Here is a 20,870-nt window from a genome sequence, read left to right on the forward strand (position 1 = left end):
GATGAAGTTCCATACTACTGTAGAGCTGAACAGAGATCAAGTCTTCTACCTGTAGCCTTTGCTTCCTTTTAAGCCCCATCCAGAATGGAGCTAACTTGCTTTCTGGATTTGTTTTTTAACCTGGTTTCATGGCCAAATCAGGTAATTTGGTTTATACTTTTAGCTTGTTAGCTTTCGTTGGCTGTGTCCCAATTACTGACCTGTTCTGTTTTCTGGTGGAAGATGGAGGACATATCCAGTAAGGTGCTTCGTTCATCCAACGCTGCAGCAAATGCCTTCCACTCTTGCTCCAACTGACTAGCGATCTGTTTAATCTGCTGTGAAGCATAATGGCCAGACTCAACCAAACGATTTGCTACTGACATGATGCGGTTTATGTTTACATACACATTCTGTGGAGAAAGGATGACAAAGGCAGAATGTGGTTAGGAAATACAATTAATAACCTCACAAGGATAGATCCATGAAAGAATCTGTAAAAAGTGCTAAGCAATGTTTACCGAATAACCTAGTTTTGCATATACTAAAAGTACATATTTGGGGGTAGATCCTCCGTTGGTGTAAAGAAATCTTGCTCGGATGACAACAATGGAGATTCTCAGCTGTTGTAAATTTGTGTTTCTGACTCATAATGAATGACAATACTGTGGTCAAAGAAACACCTAGTACTTCACAAAGACCCTAATAAAAGCAAACAGACAAGCTTTATCTTACCTCACAGAGGGCTTGTATAGTAACTCTATTTCACTAATGGAGAAATGAAGGCATTCAAATAGTTAACTATTAGGAAATTATAAGTGACTGGTAATCACTTGTTTTAAACAGCATGTTCATGTTCCCAGATCACCATGACCTAGGGACCCTCTCTCCCCCCAAAATTTCAAGTTTTTACCTCCACTCATTGAGGCATTACAGACGTTCAAGGTCACAGAAAGTTACAGCAGCAGAAGTCCTCTTCAGTATTTGGCAATAATTGAACTGTTTTTGCACATACTTTCTGAAAAAAATTACTTCCCGACTTAACCACTGAACTCCAGCCAGAGGAGTAAAAGACTGGCTAACTTCCAAAAAATTGAAAATGATACTCTAAAGCACTGGTTTTCAACCTGTGGTCCGCAGACCCCTGGGGGTCCACTGACTATGTCTAAGATTTCCAAAGGGGTCCGCACCTGCTCCATTTGAAATTTTTAAGGGTCCACAAATGAAAAAAGTTTGAAAACCACTGCTCTGAAGTGTTAATACCTGGGCAATCTTAGGCATCCATAGGCATCACTGCATTCATCTCACAATTACATTCTTATTCTGACCCTAAACACTCAACACCTAAACTCTGGGCAGACAAAAAGTAAGATCATGCAACTTAAGAAACCACGTATTTCAGTTTCTAGAAAATACCGGAAGCTGAAAATCTTTACCTAACCATCAAAGGATATTTGTTTTCACACAGTCACTCTTTTTTCTGGGCCAATCTGAGAAGCTACTATAAAGTTATCTGTAGCAAGTGCTCTTGGTTTACTTTTCTCCTCGCAACATTGAAAAATACTGGGACTACCTCATCAAATTTGGATGAAGATTTGGCACATGTGACACAGAAGTTCCTTGGCAAAAGGTCCCCATTCTTTGCAAACAGCTCTTACCTCAGACCTGACAAACTCACTACACCAGACATCTGATCGATAGTTATTCATCAAGAATAACTTCTACAAGTTATCTACAGAAACTTATCATAACATATCAAGATTTATAATCATTGCAAGATATACGTATGGGTAATATTTAAGGAATAATGTATTTATATTGAAAGTATGCTTATGCACTTGAAATAGAAATTAGTCACCAGGAGGTAATGTGTTTCAATTATGACCCATTCAAGCAAGAGAGAGTCTTCTTTCTTCCCTCCCCCCCCCCCCCCCCCCCCCGTCAGCTGGCAAGGTAATGTAAGGTTCTCTTGTTTGCCCTTGCCACATCCCAGAACATTCAATGGAAAACTATCAGAGACAACTGCCAACGACAGAAACCACTTGGAGGTGAAAAGGAACATTATAACAGGAGGAGATCACCCTGGCTATGAATAAAGACAAAAGATTATTTCAGTAAAACAGTGTGTAGGGAAAGACACCGTATCCATTCACTGAGGAAACCCCTTAAGGAGTGACCGTTTGGATCCGGGTTTTTGTGAAACCAGCTAGGTCTGCAATGGACTGAACTTTGGGGGAAAGCCTACTTTATTATATAGGAAATTTAACTATTAGTAAGTGTAGACCCAGGTTCACATTTTATAATTTTGTTTTGTACTGTAACCATTTGCTTTCATCACTTTCTCCCACTTCCAATTAAATCTTTGCCCTTTCTTAAATGAGCCTGCTTTTGCTTTATCATAAGTGCTTTCAAGTGCTGTGTGGTTTACAGAAGTGGAGGTTTAACATTAAACTGGTAATCTGGGGTACTTTGCATGCTAAGTATCTGGATTTTCTACAAGTAGCATGTGTCAGGGGCTGGATATCACAGGGGAACAATTCAAAAAGGACTCAGGGCTTGGACTGCATCTATTGTTAACCTGCAAGGTGAAGTAAGGGCTGGTATAGCCCAGAGGAGAGTGCTTGAGTGGCTAAAAGGCCCATGGTGTTACTGAGCTGACACCCAGCTACCCCAAAAAACTCCCTCTCATAAGAGGCAGGGGGTAATAAGGTAACTCTCAGTCATAGGTGCCCCGAGAACCATTACATCTGTAGTAAAAACTACCTGAAGAAATCCCAGCAAGCACTAATACACACAGAGCAGAGTGAGGAGGAGAACTTTTTTAAAAGCACCAGATTCTCTGTATTCTGCCCAGGTGAGTTCCACTTTCTGGTCTTCTGCGCTTTTTGAAAATCATCACAGATCAGTGTGGGAAAAAAGGTAGCACTCTCTAATACTCTGTGATTTGATACCTTTGCTAACTGAAATCACAATGCATCAGATCTGGAAATAAAGTACTTCCCACTAAGTTTATAACAAACCAAAATCTAACCTGGCTTTGTCTCTTCCTCTTTGAAGCAGCAGTATATATGATTGGAGAAGCACAGGATAACTATCTGTTATCTGAACAATCTTATTGAAGTAAGTTCAATTTGATTATCTGGCATGTGTGGGCTATATGATGAAAAGCCTGTTAAAAGGCCTGACAAGGGGGCTTGGCTGAGTAATGGAAAATTATGTTAAGTATCGTGGAAACTGAAAATCCCTTCCCTTTCTCCATACTGAGAAACTGAAAAGAATGAAGGAATATTCTACTACTATATGAAGTGTATATCTAACCTATATAACCCTCCACAACAAGAAGTCAGCTAGTCTTATGGCGTCAGCTGGACTTGAAGGACTGAAATTTTTACCACCATAAATGTGAGTAATTACAGAAGCCAAAGCAATGATACAGGTAACCCAATCTAAGGCTTCCAGGGTGAATGGCTCATCTGTGGGTGTCAAAGAAATATTCCTTATCACTGTGTTTACACTACTTTGTTCTCTGAAGCTTTAGCATGAAAGGTACTATAAAGTGTGCAAATGCACACTGCCAGAACACAAATGAACAGTAGTCTCACCCAGTACTTTATTTTTTCCCCATTACAGCACCCGCCACCATTTGAGACATCTACTAAAGTTTTAAAGCTCAGTACCTAGAAACTGGTTCCTGTGACAGAAAGCAGCAGCAATTCAGATCAGAGAAAGAAGAATGACAAAAAGGAAGAACTGGAGGATGACAAACCTCTCAAATATTAACTGGCTACAATAGGAAGACTTAACTGAACCTTGGCTAGATAGAGGATAGATAGACAGAGAGGGACTGACAGGTGCATTCAGTGAAAGCATATGGTCAACTATCTTTATCACACCTATATGCAAAATAAAAATGTGATGCCCTTAGAGAACCAGCAGGTATTTCTTGAACTGAATCGAGTGCTGTCTTTTTCTACTGCTCCATCCAGGGATTTCTTCTTAGTTATCCCATTAGTTGATGGGTGCCATTAGCTGACTGCAAGTAAATAGGCAATAATTGTAGGCCAACGATCGTCAACAACTTTACTAAGAAATAATAATTGTTTAATCTGTCATTTTAAATGACAAATAATGCAATGAATCTGCAGCTTCTAAATGCTAATCAACTGTTTAGGAAGTGAGGGAGGAAAGAGGTACAATTTCGCAGCATTTTTCAGATTATTCCACTGCATTGCAGAAGTATAAAACTAATGAATGCTATGGAGCAGCACAAAAGGGCAGCAAAAAAGCCAGCAACAAAAAAACAAGTCAATAATGCAATAAGGGCAGCAGTTTGTATAAAAATACATCTCATTTACAATCTTCTTTACTCAGAGCGCACTTTAATAGACTGGCATTTGCTCTTTAAACTTCAAAATACCTGAGAGAGATTCTGCAAGGTCTGGAAATACCAGAATTTTTCTCCTCCAGGCTATATAAAAAAAGTTATTGCTCAACATGGCAAAGGCCAGCAAATACAGATAAACAAGCTAAGGCACAGGCCGGCTATAACAGCATGTGTCATCCTTTGGCATGTGGCTGATTTCAGGGAAGGCAAGTATACATGGGAAATATGGATGACAGCCTGCCAGTTTACCTCAGCTTCTCTGTAGCACTTAATAGAAACAAACTGGCAAAAGCACTAAAGGTTTCATTTTAACCCACATATTCCCAAAGCCTTTTATAAAATGCTGCTTTAGCAAACAGGTTCTGAAACAGGAACTGCTATTCTGCATATAGGGGGTGCACATTTGGTATGATATTTTTAAGGATGTCTCTTAGTGTATGTCACTAGGATTATTATCACTGCATCCTTACTTCTCTTTTGTTGTAAATTACTAATTATTCATCCAAGATGGCATTCAGAAGTTCCAATCAGGGATCAATGATCCACTGTACTAGGCACTGCCCAGGCAACTGAAAACTGGGCAATGTCAACAGTTTTATTGTCACTCGTTAGTAATTACTTAAGTTACCTGCAGTATCCAACCAGTATTCCCTGTTGTGTTATGGAAAAGAAAACTGGACTCTTTAGTCTAGAAATGCTTTACAAAAACCCCTCCCTGGGAAGCTATAATACAAAAAATAATGAAGTCTACAGAGACGCCTAGGTGTGTCTATCCCAATTATGCGTTAGCATTTAGCCTTTTGAAAAATCACAGCATGTCAAAGAGATCTGACAAAGACTGCCGTTTAAAACTAACAGTCCCGCTTTTGTTTGTTGGAGCCTCAAAGAATCTTACAGGAGTGTAAAATTCAAGATGTAGCTTATCAGTCTCAGGTGACAGGTTTGTAAATTAAAGAAATGTTAGAAGTAAAAAACTTCAGACTGAAAAAGGTATCTTTAATAGGAGAAAAAAAATCATGGTGGTTTTCAGTTCTGAAACACTCTTTTACCTCATCTGACCTTCTTAATGTTTTCGTTCATACCAGCCCCTGAGGTGGGATTTAAACAGATTTGTTTAGTGCCCTCACTCTGCTCAAAGTTAACTGTTGATCCACTGGAGTCTGTAGTGCAGCCTCTGTGCTTTGGATTAAAGCTTCCAAAAATCCTTAAGGGCGCTTAGTTCTAGGACTCTCCGTTCACAAACAAAACTGACAGTGTTTGACTACTACAGATTTTAGTGATTCTGAAACAGGATAGTGTGTGTGTGTATATATATATATATATATATATATATATATATATATATACACATACATACACACACACACATATACACACACACACCTGATAGATACCGTGCTTTGACAACAGGAATCCAGAATTCCTTAACTAAAATATACTTTAGCAGGTCATGGATCAGTTGACTCCCAGGGCAAAGAGGATAAGCAAGTATAGCTTTTAGCATTGTCTATGGGGAAAACAAAACCTGAGTTTAAGGGCTGGTGTACACTTAAAAATTAGATTGACCTCACCATGTGGCTCAGGGCTGTGAAAAATTTTGCACACTGAGAGCCACAGTTAGTTTGACCTAACCCTCAGTGTAGACACAGCTAGGTTACAGAAGAATTCTTCTGTCAACCTATCGCCTCTCAGAGAGGTGGATTAACTATATCGATGGAAAACACCCTTCCATCAAGGCAGGAAGCGTCTGCACTAGGGCGCTACAATGGCCCAGCTGCAGCGCCGCAGCGGTGGCACGTAGCGTAGATATAACCCACAATTTACTGTAATTGTCTACTCTATGTCAATCCCAACAAACACCGCTGTGCCTTCAAACATTAATTTTCAGGCATGCAGTGTGCTAAGCCTCTGGCAGTAGCCAAAGGTAGCTCAGCTTTAGCTTTCTCTTACCCAATTTAATTTTAAAGCAATACTAACACTGGCCTATATGATCATGTTCACAGCTTTGAGGAAAGCAAAACCATGGAAAGTGCAGGAAAACAGGTAGCAGAGGCGGTGAGAATATGTACACAGGCCAATAAGAGTGTGAGGTTCCTAAAATAGATGTTTTAGAAATAGATTTATAATGGGATTTTTTTTAGTAATAATTTTTTCAGTATTTTTATTATTGAATATATTTTTGTTAATGGTTATATAAGAGAAATGGGAGCTGCCCCTTTAAGGATAGGGTGGAGGCATAGTGACTGAGCTAATGCAGGGGCTCCCAAGGGCCTGACCAGTGCATGCTACTGCTACAAGAGGAGGCTGGCCTGTAGTTGGCACCTAAAGAAAAGGTTTGGATCCCCAGCATAAACAAAGCTCTCTTTAAAAAGCTGAGTCTTGTAATGGAAGCTGCAACAACTGCTGTGCAAGATGTTCCTCATCCTCCCTCCACCCACACACTTGCGCAGCTACTTCTGTCACCCCTGCCAGCATCTGCAGCCCGTGGGGCACATGGAATGAGGGGGCATAGCCATGGAGCACGTCTTCCCTCCTCCTCCACATAAGGTGGACTGAAGTCTTCGTAACTGATCAATGATTGATAAACAAAGTTTCCGACCCCACGCGCTGAAAAAAGAAAAAAGAAATCAATCCTCAGACCCCCAAAATAATTAAATTGGCTTAAAGACCCAAACAATTTTTTCCACCACATGCATTTTGGGTTCTTTCTATTTGCCTTCTGTTTTTTGTGCTTTTAAGGTTTGTGGTTTTCAAGCTTCTTCACCTCAAACATGAGAGCTAGAAACTTAATTTTGATCAATCAAAGCAGAGATTCACAATCCCTTGACTCCAGGAGCTGGGGTGTTACAGGCTGGCTAGCCCTCTAGGATTCTGACTCAGCTTCACCTGTGACAGATCAGCTACCCCTCCCTTCCTCCCCCCCCCCCCCCGCTAATCCTGATCTGCTGGGCATCAGAGGGCCTAGGTCAATTATCAGACCCCCTGTGTAAGAGCTGGATGATTCCCATAAAAACCTGGGAGAGCTCAACTGGAGAGAAGAGCTGCAGGAGGGAGGCTGTCTCCTGTTACTGGCACTGAAGGAAGAGGGTGGCAGACAGGAGGGGAGCAAGCTACTGTGAGAGGGCCTGGACAGGTCCAAATCCGAGATAGATGGCCTGGAGACAGACTAGGGATAAGGATCCAGTTTGTGGAGAACAAACAGACTGGGGAAGGACTCCAGGGAGCAAGCCCTGGAGTCCGTGGCTCAGGTAAGAGGTGGGCCTCCAGGGAGAAAGTCGAAAAGGGTCAGCACGCTGCAGGAGGGTGGGGGGAGGGCAGCCCCTTCATTTTGTTTTCTTTGGGAATAAGGTTTAAATTAGTTTTCAGTGCCCCACTGGGGATGCTGAGATAGGTGGGCGCCTGACAGAGCTTCCCTGAGTGAAGGTGGGCCAGACACATGGGGGCATTGTGAAGATCAACTCTTAGGGCTTCAAGAAAAACGCTGAATATCGCTAAACTCAAGTAAGTCTCACAAGTTGATAATACTGAGTCAATGCTCTTTAAAGAAGCTCTAACACTTGAATGATTCCCAAGTGGTCAGAGTAAACAGGCTGGCAATAAGTTGTGCTACTATTGCTGAAGGCAGAAACAGACACTGAACATGCACGAAAGGGAAGGCCCTATGGCTGACTGTCTTGAGATGGTAGATTTGATCTACAAGTGATTGCAAGCCCCCAGTTCTGTAGGCTTCCCTTGATTCATGCTGTGTTTATTCCATATCTCCGGCTGTCCCTTTGTGAAATGACAACATGGCTCAACAGCAGCACCCAAAAAAAAAAAAAAGTTTGGAAATGCCTTGTTTCCCGTTGCACATTTTTAATGTAAGTAGGGAAAACAGGGCCCACTGTGATCAAATTAGAGATTAATGTTAGCTGATGTACAACGGTTGCATTTTTTCAAGGTGGTGTGTGTCAGGCCATTTGACAACTAAGTTCAATAGTTTTGTTTTAAAATGGTGTTCATATAGGTGCTTTACTTGTGCCAAATACAGTGTGCTGAAGACTAGTTAGTTCTTTTCATCTTTGGAGATGAATCATTTGGAATAGTTTACCCTGCAGTTAGGGGCAAAACTAGAGTACAGAAAAAGGGTAATATATGCAGATGGGCTATTTTTTGTATTGCAAGGAAAAAGACTCTGCACTTGTCAAATTTATTCATCTGCAGACTAAACACATGAACTGGAGGTCATATACCCATAATTACACAGAAGGTTAACTATATGAGATTTAAAATAGCCGTTTGCTTTTTGTTCTTTTATCCACACTTAAAACATTCAGCTGGCCCCACTCAGTCTCCTTGTGTATGCTCCTCTCCTCAGCATCTCTCACTGGACCCACAAAGACTCCTATAGGTCACAGCTTCTTTACTATTGCTGGACCCAGCTTGTGTTCTGGCAGCAAGCTTCCATCTAGCATTTATTCTGATTAATGGAAGACTAGGAAGTACAGCACCAGCTACGCCTGTCCATTTTTCTGGATAAGGCCGTTGGCTGAACATACGTTATGGCTCATTCAGCAGTGAAGCAATTACCAGATATGAACTCAGTGATGTTCAAGTTTGTTTTTTCAGGCATTATTGGGGGAGGGTGGTGGGGGGGGGGGGAGTAGTTTGTTTCTTTGAAGGCCCTATTGTCTTGTTGAACCTGCAGCTGATTTGCTCTGAAATTTAACCTTGAAAAAGAATTTTTATGAATCAGATTCTGGACAAAAACATTTATGAGACAAACTTACATTTGCAAGCCCTATTTCCCCCTATTTCATTGAGAAGCTCTGTACCTCCACGCTTTGGAGCAAAGGCTTAGGTGACAGGTGTCTTGCTAGTGTCTGGAATGTGCCTTTGGCTGTTCCTAGGGTGAGCAGATAGCAAATGTGAAAAACTGGGATTCGCCCCCCCCCCCCTTTTTTTTTTTTTTTGAGGGCTGAGGGAGTATAGTTGCATATATAAGACAAGCCCCTAAGTCTGGTCACTCTAGCTATTCCTATGAAAAAACATCCAAAGTTGGTGCACTTGTAAGATTTGAAAAACAACAGTTTGCACATGCACTGTATAGGCTTTGTGAAGTTTGGCAGCTAAATTCACACATGATTTAATCTGCACTGAATGTGCTCCAGCCCAGGGCTGCGGAAGCCAGGCAGGGCTTCTCCTGCAACTGCTGCTCCCAGCTGTAGTGACACCAGAACTGACAGCAGGGAGATTCTCTCCTGTGCTTACTGCCAACCCCCACCACTCTGGCACCCAAGCAACAGGGAGGAGGAAACCTCCTGTCCCTAATTCAGAGGGGATGAGAGCCTGTAGGATAGGGATCACTAGTGGGACAGGCTGGACTGGGCTGAGGCAAAATAGCTAACCATTAGAGAAGACTTGCCTACTGAGCCTGGAATAGAACCCAAAATAACCAATAGCCAACATTCCTCTGCTGTCAGCAAATCTCTCTGAAACCCACTGGCAAAAAAATCCCGTCCCTCTCTAATGTTGTTAGGAAAACCTACTGCTGCTATTAAGTTACTCCATTAGCTGAAGAGGTCTGCATGGTGGATCTAAATTAGGGATTCTCAAACTTCATTGCACCGTGACCCCCTTCTGACAATAAAAATTACTACATGACCCAGGAGGGGGGACCCAAGCCTGAGCCGCCCGAGCCCCACCACCCCAGGGTCGGGGCTCCCAAATCCAAAGCCCAAGGGCTTCAGCCCCAGGCAGGGGACCTGTAACCTGAGCCCCAATGCCCCGGGCTGAAGCATTGGGGCTTTGGCTTCAGCCCCGGGCAGTGGGGCTCGGGCTTTGGCCCTGGGCCCCAACAAGTCTAAACCAGTCCTGGCAACCCCATTAAGACAGGATTGTGACCCACTTTGGGGTCCCGACCCACAGTCTGAGACCCACTGATCTAAATGTTCCAAACCTGCTGATGAATAACATGGGTGTCAATATAATCTCACATGATGGAATTTGCTTTTTTGTAAAGGTAGGAAATTACACACACAAATGACTGTGTTGAAAGAACATTAAGGTTGCAAAGTCACACACTCAGAAGTTCAGATATACCAGAATTATGGTTGCCTGTGCAATCTTAATTTGGCCCCCTTGTGCAGATGCATAAATTGGAGTTATATAGCAGAGGTGACCAAACTGTGGCTCATGAGCCACATGCGGCTCTTTTACAGTTAAAATGTGGCTTGCAGAGCCTCCCCCGTGATTCTCCGCCTATCAGAGGGGGAGGGGGAGCTTGGGGCTTCTGCCCTGGCGCAGGGCGGTGGGGCTAGTTGCTTCTGCTAGAGAGGACTGATGCCTGCGGGGCGGGATGGAGGGGGGGGGTGAGCATGTACAATTTAAAGATTTGCCCCTCCCCCAACAGCTTGAGTCACAACCCCCTCTTACCATCAGAGGCCCCTCCCTGCAGCTCCCAGGTGTTAGCTTTGGTGGAGAGCAAACAGCCGGGAGCTGCAGGAAGAGGCCACTGCCGTTAGTTCCCAGGGGAGAGGCAGCAGCCGCCCCTCCCCCACCTGCAGCTCCCAGCTGTTTGCCACTGCCTCTCCCCACAGCCACAGCTCCCAGCTTGCTGGCTCCAGCAGCTGCAGTGCAGAGGGGTGCCCTGAGGCATCATGTGACCAAGCAGGGTCAGCAAACCTGGCAAAAATCTGGGATGGCACGTGACTCCATGTGCCCCCTCACGCGTCACCTCTGGTTCTGCCCAATGGGGACGGGAGTCTCAGGGCTTCAGCCCAGAGCCCCGGCAGGTGCCCCAGCTCTGGAACTTCTGAAGATTGCCATATGCGGCTCAGAGGATCAGTAAGTTTGGCCACCCCTCTTATATAGTCTTTTATTACATGATCAAATACTAATTTTTCCACAGGACCCCTGCCTCATTCAGTCGATAAAACGGACTGATTTGCAATGAATGGTAATAATTAAAACATGTTGACCTGCAGCTAAATATAGCCTTTCCATTAAATCTGGCGGAGGTTTCTTTGCTAACAAGGAAGATATAGTGTATCTATATTCATTTGATTAAGCAATTATATAACAACTTACATTTATGCAGATTCTCAAAGTTTACATTTTTATGATGTTAGAAAACAGTGAATGATTCATTTCTTATTTACTAATTATTTTGTGTTGAGCTCTATTTGGATGGAAATTCAAATTCAATTAAAATACACCAAAACAGCATTTTATTTAATTTATCTTAAAAGTGCTGGATACACAAGAAAATAGTTTTGCGGTTTATCTAAGCATGTTTGGCATTTAAATTAACTATCTATTAAACAAAGCAAGTATCTGTAGTTAGTGATCCAAATGGATTGTTTCTGGACACCATGTGCTACCTACATTTTAAAACTACTAGATCTCACCCTCTCATACCTACTTTTTAATCTATAACGAAAAACCAGGAAAGCTTGTTTTCATCTTCAAACTCCCAAGTGGTTTCTTAGCTTTGAATTAGTGATTGAACTAAAGTAGCTGAATAAACTGAAATCAAGAAAATAGTCCCTCTGTATCTGCAGAAATGGCTCCTGATGTCAATAGCTGGTTTAGCACTTTAAACTCTGGTTCCAAGTGCTTAGCCAGTAGCGGACACCTGTTCAGTGGTCTGACTTTGTTTAAAACTTGGCAGGCAAAAATGTACTAATTATTATTTTTTATTCAATTTAAAGAAGTTTAGGTTTTAACATAGGTTAATTCCAAGTTTAATTTTAAATAGGTTTATTTTAAAAACAAACCTGTATTTAATTTAAACTTTAAAAAATCTGTAGGTTTTTTTAAAAAAAACATCCATTTTGTCCACACTGGAAGATAGTAAGTACCCATTCCATGAGAAAACATTTACTTCAACTTCATTCTGTTATGTCAGAATGACAAATGATCCCTTTTAAAAATTGAAGATTGCGATTACTGAGCTGACAGGCTCTTTCATCAAACAGTGAAATTTCTTATAAGTATTCAAGCATAAGTTGGATTCATATAACTAATTCTGCCCACATTGTGCGCCCATCTAGCATCATTCTTCATTTAAAGCCCTACGCGTTTTCTCTGAAGTTGCTGGCAATTTCTAAAGCAATACTTGAGACTCCACTACTGAAATGCTTGCTAGTAGTTGCCAAAGAACTATTCATTATCTGTATGCTGTACTTTCACCAATATTGACATGTGGTCTAATGGACAGGATACTGGGAGACTTGGAGCCAGGAGACCTGGATTCTACCATAGGTCTGGTAAAGTCACATCGCCTCTACGCTATTTCCCCTCTCAACCTTTCTTCAGATTCTAAACTCTTTGGAGCACAGACTGTCTCTCACTATGCATTTGCACAGAAACATGGTCCTGATTTTGGTCAGAGACTGTAAACGTTTCCATAAAATCCAACAGCTGTGCAAAATAAACTGTTTTTGCAAGTAACGTTTCTTACCATACAGTTCATGGCAAAGTGATTGTGCTGCGTCTGCAGCTCCATAGCGTGGGGGTGACTGGTTCCAATCTCTGTGTAACTATTCAGAAACAGACCTTTGTTGTGTGTGATCCAGTCAAACATCTACAAGAAAAATAACGAGATCACTCATTTACAATGCAATGACAAGCTATAAACAAGGAACATGTGATTTCGCATTTTGAGAGAGAGACACAGACACTACAATAATGAAGACTGAAGTTGCAGTTCATTTTTGCTACTTTGTTAATTTCAGTGTTAACCATCTCACAGTTTTCTCAAACGTTCTTTTTGGGCTGAAAGCACTGTGCTAGATCTCAGCCCAAAGATTGTCTTCACCCCATACTCTAGTTGCAGCAAAATCTGCTCCATTAAATTAGGGCCAGAGAAAAAAATCTTTACTTGAAGTGTGAAGGTATTGCACAGGTAATGCACAAATAAAGACAGCATTATAAAGCATCTACATTTTCATGTTGCTAATCTTCTCAATGCTGGCTTGCTAAATTAAAAAAAAAATTAAGACAAGCTATTAAAAGCCTAATTGTATAACTGCTCAAAAATATAATTTTAGTTATGTAATTGCCTGAATTCCTATCCACGTTTTATTTTAATTACAGCAGTGCAGCTTAAAGCCTATGCAATTATACAAAATATATATGTTCAAGTACACTATCACAACTTCCTCCATTTTTGTCTTAAATACAATAGTCACAAAATCCTACATTATGACAATGCCAAGGTTTTTAAATTCAACATAAAGCAGGAAATGCAAGTTATACTCCCAACCACCATCTAAGTGAGAACTCGGCGCAACTGATGTACCTTGAATTATTGGCTACATTATTAAGCGTGACTTCAAATACAGCATTCAACATGTAGATGAGTTAATGTTGTATTTCCTTCACTTTTTAATTGCCCGTTTTCTGTGTGTGTGGATTAAACAGAATTAACATTCACCTAGATTTTTTGCATGCAATGTATTATATATTTGATGCTAGGGAGCCGTTCAGTTTTTTGCCGGTGGAAGGTGAAGCCCTACAGAGAACAAGCAGCACGGCAAAACAGATGCAGAGCTTGATTCCCTGCTGTGATCATCAACTCCTCCATAATTCTAAACTGAAGAGACCACCTGCTCTCTGAGCTGGGTGAAAAGGATTCCTTGATGAAAGAACACAGCGAGGAACCAAAAGTGCTGCCAAGTTCAAAATATCAGCCTTAATATACGTAGGTTACCAAAGCAATACTAGTAACTTCAGTTCTCCAGTCCTCCATGAGCTGGGAACACAGAATATATTATAAGTGGCCGGGCTGAATGTCAGGAGCTAGGAGCAGGAAAAGCCAAGAGTGTGACAGCTTCAATGTGAGGGCAGTCCAGACATACCTGAGCAAAGAGGTTGAAAGTTTAGAAGAAAATCTCAGGTCTGCGTGACCCACGCCTGCAGACTTGGTGTTTCTAAGCCTGCGCTTGGGCATCCACACTGCATTGGAAACCCAGACCTTACAACCATGCTGGCACATCCAAACTGCTTTACGCAGACCCAAGTCAGAACTTCAGCTTCTCTGGGTGTTTAGTATCATATCCCAGAGTTCCTAGCTCTCTAGCTAGCTGAAGCTGCTCTGTGCTTGGTTATGGGAGAACCTGTCTGTGGAAGTTGACAGGAAATATTTTGCATGGTTTTAGCCCACCAACACATCCAGCCAAGCCATATTGAGTCCACATGCTCCCAGCAGTCAGAGCCATCAACATGGATTCCGAATTGGCGGGAAAACTTTTCCATCTCATGCTGCCAGTCCTAGTTCACGAATCAGGCAGAGCATCTGCAAGATGCTGGTGGACACTTCAGCGGCAGTTTCTGAGCTGCCAAAGGCACCTTTCAGAAGGGGGTACTGACGTGCCAGCCACGACCCAGCTGATGCTGCTCATGTCTGTTACCTTAGCCACAGATTCCCTCTATGTTGACCAGCACTTCTGGAGCAGGGCCACAGCACAGATTGGTGGGATCACATCGTCATACAGACTTGGGGTGACTAGTAAAGCGCAGTCCTTTCACATGAAGAAACAGATGTTCCTGGAGATATTCAATCAGCTTGCCCCATCCTCCAGTGCCAGTACACCCACATGAGGGCAGCCAGGCCAGTCCAGAAGCAGGTCACCATAGCCATCTGGAAGCTAGTACCCCAGCCTGCTACAGGTCTATGGCTAACCAGTTTAGAGTTGGCAAATCACTGTGCGAGTTGTTGTGGCAGAGGTTTGAGAGATGATCAGGACTGTGAAGTTCGGAAAGGTGGTAGGTTACTGCACAATGTCTGGGAGGACAAGGGGAAACCTCTTCTAGTAGACTCAGGACACTCCTAGATTTCTGAACTGGCATACACAGCCAGACAGTGTATCTGTCATAACTGGTGCTGAATCCAGATGTCCCACAGAAATTAGGGATGCTTTGTGTGCCCACATACCAGGTTTGCATGATGCCATGCATAAGGGGGAATGAAGTGTTATTTTAAGTCATGCTCTGTATGGGTGAAAGGCAGCTGTGGGATTTTTTCTTTTTCTTTTTCTTTTTTAAGTGTGTTGGTAATATGAATTCTGGAAACACTTTCATGAAATGTATGGAGATGTTATACATTTTATGAATATTGGCCAGGTACTTCAGTTCAATTTATGGATTACTCTGAAGTTTGTAAATTTTATGAAATTTACTGAGAATGGGCATGTGATGACCTTTATTAACGTTTGCCACTTAAGATTACATATAATAAAACTTGAATTCCACACAAGGCTACAGTAGCAAGACTTTATTTAATACATGTATTAAAATACCAATATAAGAACCAGAAAAGCAGACCAGCTGCCCTGAAAACATACAACACAATAACCAAGTTCTGTGCCAGAACAGTGAAAGGTCCATGTTACCAAATGACATGGCCAACTATTCCTGGGTGTCCCCTGCTTGACTTTCTGGTGCATTTTATACCTGTGGGCTGCAACTGGACTTGAATGGATGAATCCAGAGGGTACATCTGCCCATTCCATGCGCTACTGTTCATTGCCTGTGACATGATCCAGCCAACTGCTGAACTGCTACACAGTCTGCAGGACACAATAGTGTGGAGGGAATGCAGGGCATGGGGCTAAAGCTGGCAGTGGCAGTAGAACCTGCAGTGTCGTAGCCATAAGTAAAAGTAATAGCTCGAACTGCTCCTTCTGCTGCACTCTGTCTTCCTCCTTCAACCTGCAGGCATGCTCCATGAATCTCTCTGCCAATCCCTGCTCACGCTGTGCAGCGTCTCTCTCTTTCCACTCTTCTCTCATCCTTATCCTTCTGATATTTCATTGGGCACTTCTGGAACTCTATCTAGAATCTCTCCCACCAGCTCATCTCAGATTTTCTGCTTGCCCGCCCACTCCCCCAGGCTCCTAGTGCCGTGTATTTGCCCTGCAGAGGTGAAAGAGTCTCAAAGGGGGGTGGGAGAGCACATTATTGTCCAGTCATTAAAAATTATATTTTCCACTTTATCAAAGGGGCTACTTTAATTCAAGGTCAAAAGATGTTACTTTTCAGCAATGGACTGTATTTTATTCACACAAAAAACATTGGCCATTGAAAATCTCCTCCAGAGCAGCACTGAAAGCCATGGACCAAATTACACATTGTCGTTTTGTTTGGACTCATAATAGCCAGCTTTTTGGGGGACTCAGTTTACAGAACAGTATGGGCATGGCTAACTTATAAGGTGCACTGTATTAGAGGGGAAGAGTATGTAAGGTTAATTTTGGGGCCCCAATCCATCCTTATAACAGCCATTAACTAGTAAGAATTTTATGATAACCGCTTAACTTTCTTCCTCATTTTACGGTATCCATTTTGAATCCCAAGTGGTGGTGGGAGGAAAGCGGGGGGTGCTAAGGGAATGGCGTGGGCTCTGCCATGAACAGAAGCATGTCCAAACCCTGGCTGGTATTCATAACGTAATAGACATTCCTCCCTTCCGTATGTTAATGGACATGGCGGCAGAAACTTACCAGGGTCCGGCTTCGGCGTTTGCTCTGATGCCAATTCTAGAGCACGCTGCTCCCAAGGGCTGTCCCCAAACAGCTCCTCTGAGTAAGGACCCAGGATATGCTGTATCTATTCCAGTGGCATAGCCTCTTCAGTTACCGGCCTCAGCACCAGGGTCACTTCTTGCCATTCATCCAGCTCTCGTCCAGCGGTGCCTCTGATTGGGGGGGTTATAGGGGCACCATCCCCACTCAGCACAGTCATGCACCATTGTGTGCTCAGTGCACACTACAGTTCCCAGTACCCGGATGAATTTCTCATAAAAGAGGCAGGAAGACAGGGAGTTCCCAAAAGGTTCCGTTTACATCCTTGAATCTGCAGTACTTGGTCTTCAGACACTGGCCCAAGTCCAGAAGGGTTCCTGGCCTAGTCAGACTAATTTCTGTGTGGACTGAAAGGGGTTTGGGCTTAAACCTGATTCAGAGTCTAAGCTTCATGTGCTGTGAATACATACTCTTAAGGCAGTAGTTCTCAACGCACGGCCCAATCAGCACACAGCTGCGGCCCATGTGACATGCTCAGGGTCATACAAGTAGTATATATATTGTGTGGATGAGGCCCACATAACACAGAGAGCTGCATATGTGGCCCACAATGGTAAATAGGTTGAGAACCACTGTCTTAAGGTCTTATCTAGACTAGAATAAAAAGGTGTGTGTATTAGAACATACTAGCTAGCACAGACAAGTTTTTTAAGTTTAGCACATGCCTTTAAAACTTGCTGAGCTGCTTAGCACGTGTTAGCTAATTAATACCCACACCTTTTTTCCTAGTTTAGACAAGAACAAAGAAACATTAACCATCACAGAGCACGGCTACCCATATAAGCAAATCCCAGAGGTGAACAATCTCAGCTTTATCAACTCATAACCCACCTATTCCAGTCATTGGGAGATAGAAAAAAGGGAAGAGATTTTTTTTCTGAGAGACTGAAAAGACAAAACTCTGAGTGATTGGCATAAACCCTACAACCAAAACTTTTAAGCAGGAGTAACAATATGAATCAGGAGTTTTTCAGGTAAGACAATAAGGAAAATAGTTGTCAAGTGCCATATTTAGGTGCCTTAAACATTAACTCTTCCTTCATATGCTTTCTGTACAAAATTATCATAGCAAGAAATTTGCAGCTTTGTAGGCTTTCAATCCCTGCCACAGTAACTGAATTAACACATTTCTGAGGAGATATGGGGCATCATGAATGCTGGATGACAGAGAGCATTAAAACTTGGTCAGATTTTTTCTGTGCGTGTGTTTTTGAGCTAATGTAACCGAAGTTAAGAGTTTTCCAACCACTATGTGCACCATTTATTTTTTTTCAATTCCTGCATGGCAGAAACAGCTTCTATTTACTTTTTTGATAATTTTCCTTTGGTCACAGATCGTAAGTAGCAGCATCTCCAGGCGAAATTATAATCTGAGCATTTTAGAAAATGGGCCAAAACCCACTCTTCAAGTGTTTTGGCAGTCTAATTTCAGCCTCTCTTAGGAAGAAGCTACCATCTTTCTAGAAAGCTTCGTGATCAAATATACAGTTGTCATCAATGTCTAGCTATGTCACATCTTCTGATGCAGAACTGCTTTTACTCTAATGCATGTGTAACTCTTTACCAAACAAACCCTGGTAATACTCTGAACACAAATGTGAAGTGACTGTTCTATCTATGGCCCTTCATTAGGCTTCCCCACAACGAGGGTGTGCACTCTTTTCAAAAGAGATATTATCAACCACTAAAAATGAATCTCAGGAAATTGGACAGCACATCCGTCTTGCCCAGTAATTAACACAGGACTCTTAAACATGTCAATGTAGGCATCTTTTCCCCCCTCCTGTAGTTCATGAGAGTTTAACTCATTCTGACCACTTACAGACTGAGCAAGTGTCACTCAACTAGAGACTGAGATGATGCATCACTGCATTCACCCTGCTGCAGCAGAGGGACATTGCTCTTTAACAGTATTTTGTGTCAGCCAAAATACCATTCTAAAATAAACTTACTGCAACTGAAGTGTCTGTGTGCCACTCAAAACCCAAATCCCTGTCAGTTAATCAAGTTCACTGAAACACCAATTATCCATATTAGAAACCGAGTTCAGAAAATACTAAAAGCCGCTTTGAATAAAACAGTCCCCGCTACCTCAATGGAAAGTTGTACTCAGTAGTTCTTAGAGAATGTTTTGCAGCTTTCACTGTCATTTTTTTTTTTTTTTTTTAAATCAGACAAGACCAGCCTTAGTACCTTGGAGGTGATGGTGCATGTTTGTTTCCCCTCCATCCCACAGCCCTTTTACCTTTTCAGCATCTTGCTCAAACAGCCTGAGCTGAAAACATTGGTCCAGTTTCAACTTCCGCACATGCCACATCTGATGCAGATGCTGCCGAGTTGAGTGCAGCCGGTCCAACATGGTGGATACTTTGGGTAAAAGGTTCTGCAAGTCTGCATTCCCTGACCCAGAGTTCTTTTTGGGGAAACTTTCACTGCTCTGTATCCGCTGGAGCAGCTTTTGTCCTTCCAAGTCAAGGTCCTCAATAGGGGCCTTAATGACTTTCTTCTTCAATTGTGAATGCTCCTCAATCATATTTCGAGCACCCTCCAAGTCCTGAGGCAATTCCTTTTTAGCCAATATATCTTGCAGTTCCTCCAGTCTGGACAGCATGTGGGTTGCACTGCTTATGTAGTCCTCAAAGGCAACTCTGATTTCAATCCATTCCTCATGGTTATACTCCAAACAGCCATCAAATTCTGGAGTTAGTTGAGAGGGGTCAACTACTTTGGTAAGGCCTTCCAGAGATACCATGTTAGTCTAAAACACAATGAAGAATATTGCAATCACAAATCTGATGCATTTGGAAAATACAGTGAAAATACAGTTCAAAGCATCTAGTTAATATTTTCTGTGCTTGTATTTTGAACAATATATAACATTAAAAACAACCAAGGCAACACACACTGCTTTATTTACAAAGCATATGTGGCCTTAGAAACCACAAATCTAGGCAGTGGAGCCTCTTGCTTTCCATATATTTCCATTTCAAGGGGAGCACTTAGGTCAGCTTAGGAAATTCTACCCCCTGGGAGGCAAGATACTAAATCCTGCAGGAACCCAGTCTCTTGTTCACAATGGGTTTTTATAGCTAACTTTTGTTTTTAAGTAGTACGATTTAAAAATGTCTCATGTTTACATTTATCATCTCATCATGCTTTGTGAGAAACAGCTACACTCCTTTTGGCGACTGTTTTGGTTAAAGTTTTGAAGTACCCATTGCAGAGTGGGAGGACAAGACCACAGGCTGGGTGGCGGCTTTCCTTTGCATGTCATACTGGTATTAACAGTTACCACTACCTTGGCTAAGTGGAAAAATCTCTTCCCTTCATAGGAAGAGGCCAAGATCTTTTTCATGAATTTAACAGAGATTCCTTTAACATGAGACTAAAAACAGACCCACACTTTTTGCAGTCCTGCAGCTTGATTTAGCTCTCCACCCATCCAAACTCTAAGGTTCAGCTCAACTATTTTTAATAAAAACCAGAGCTAGTTGGACCAAAACTCCCCATGAACTAAGCAGTAAGCCTACATTTTTCTATCTTGCTATTACCTCAAATTCAAACTTAGAACTGCCGAAGTTAGTCCTCTGTTTTTGCCAGAAGTTGTCCGGCTTGATTATCAGTGCAACATGAATACAACAGGGAAAGGATTCCTGTAAAATCTTCAGCAGAGGCTTAATAGAGTCCCATTTAGATCCACGCATGTCTACAATCACTGTGAATCCTCGTTTACAAACTTCTTCACTGGGGGGGAGAAAGAAAAGAAAAGAAAATGTTAATATGCACTATTACAAGTTAAAGGCCAAATTAGGCGTCTCTTGTTCCATCACAATTCTTGGTAATTCAGTTACCTGTGTAACAGGAGCAGGATTTGGCCTAAATGCTTACAATCAGACGTACTAACCAGGTCTAGAACTACACCCTGGTAAAGGAAGCACAAA

At 42.2% G+C, this 20,870-nt stretch overlaps 1 protein-coding gene across 1 annotated transcript in view; it reads right to left on the minus strand.

Moving 5' to 3' along the window:
* TRIO (trio Rho guanine nucleotide exchange factor) overlaps nucleotides 1-20,870 on the minus strand; it is a 433,907-nt gene that overhangs the window by 258,767 nt on the left and 154,270 nt on the right. The window contains exons 4-7 of the mRNA XM_065399163.1: nucleotides 20,481-20,673; nucleotides 19,175-19,687; nucleotides 12,807-12,929; nucleotides 201-392 (exon numbers count right to left, since the gene is read on the minus strand). Of these exons, the coding sequence (XP_065255235.1) occupies nucleotides 201-392; nucleotides 12,807-12,929; nucleotides 19,175-19,687; nucleotides 20,481-20,673 (1,021 nt within the window). The remainder of the gene's footprint in view (nucleotides 1-200; nucleotides 393-12,806; nucleotides 12,930-19,174; nucleotides 19,688-20,480; nucleotides 20,674-20,870) is intronic.

Source organism: Emys orbicularis, chromosome 2 (assembly GCF_028017835.1).
Source record: "Emys orbicularis isolate rEmyOrb1 chromosome 2, rEmyOrb1.hap1, whole genome shotgun sequence".
Taxonomy (NCBI): domain Eukaryota; kingdom Metazoa; phylum Chordata; order Testudines; family Emydidae; genus Emys; species Emys orbicularis.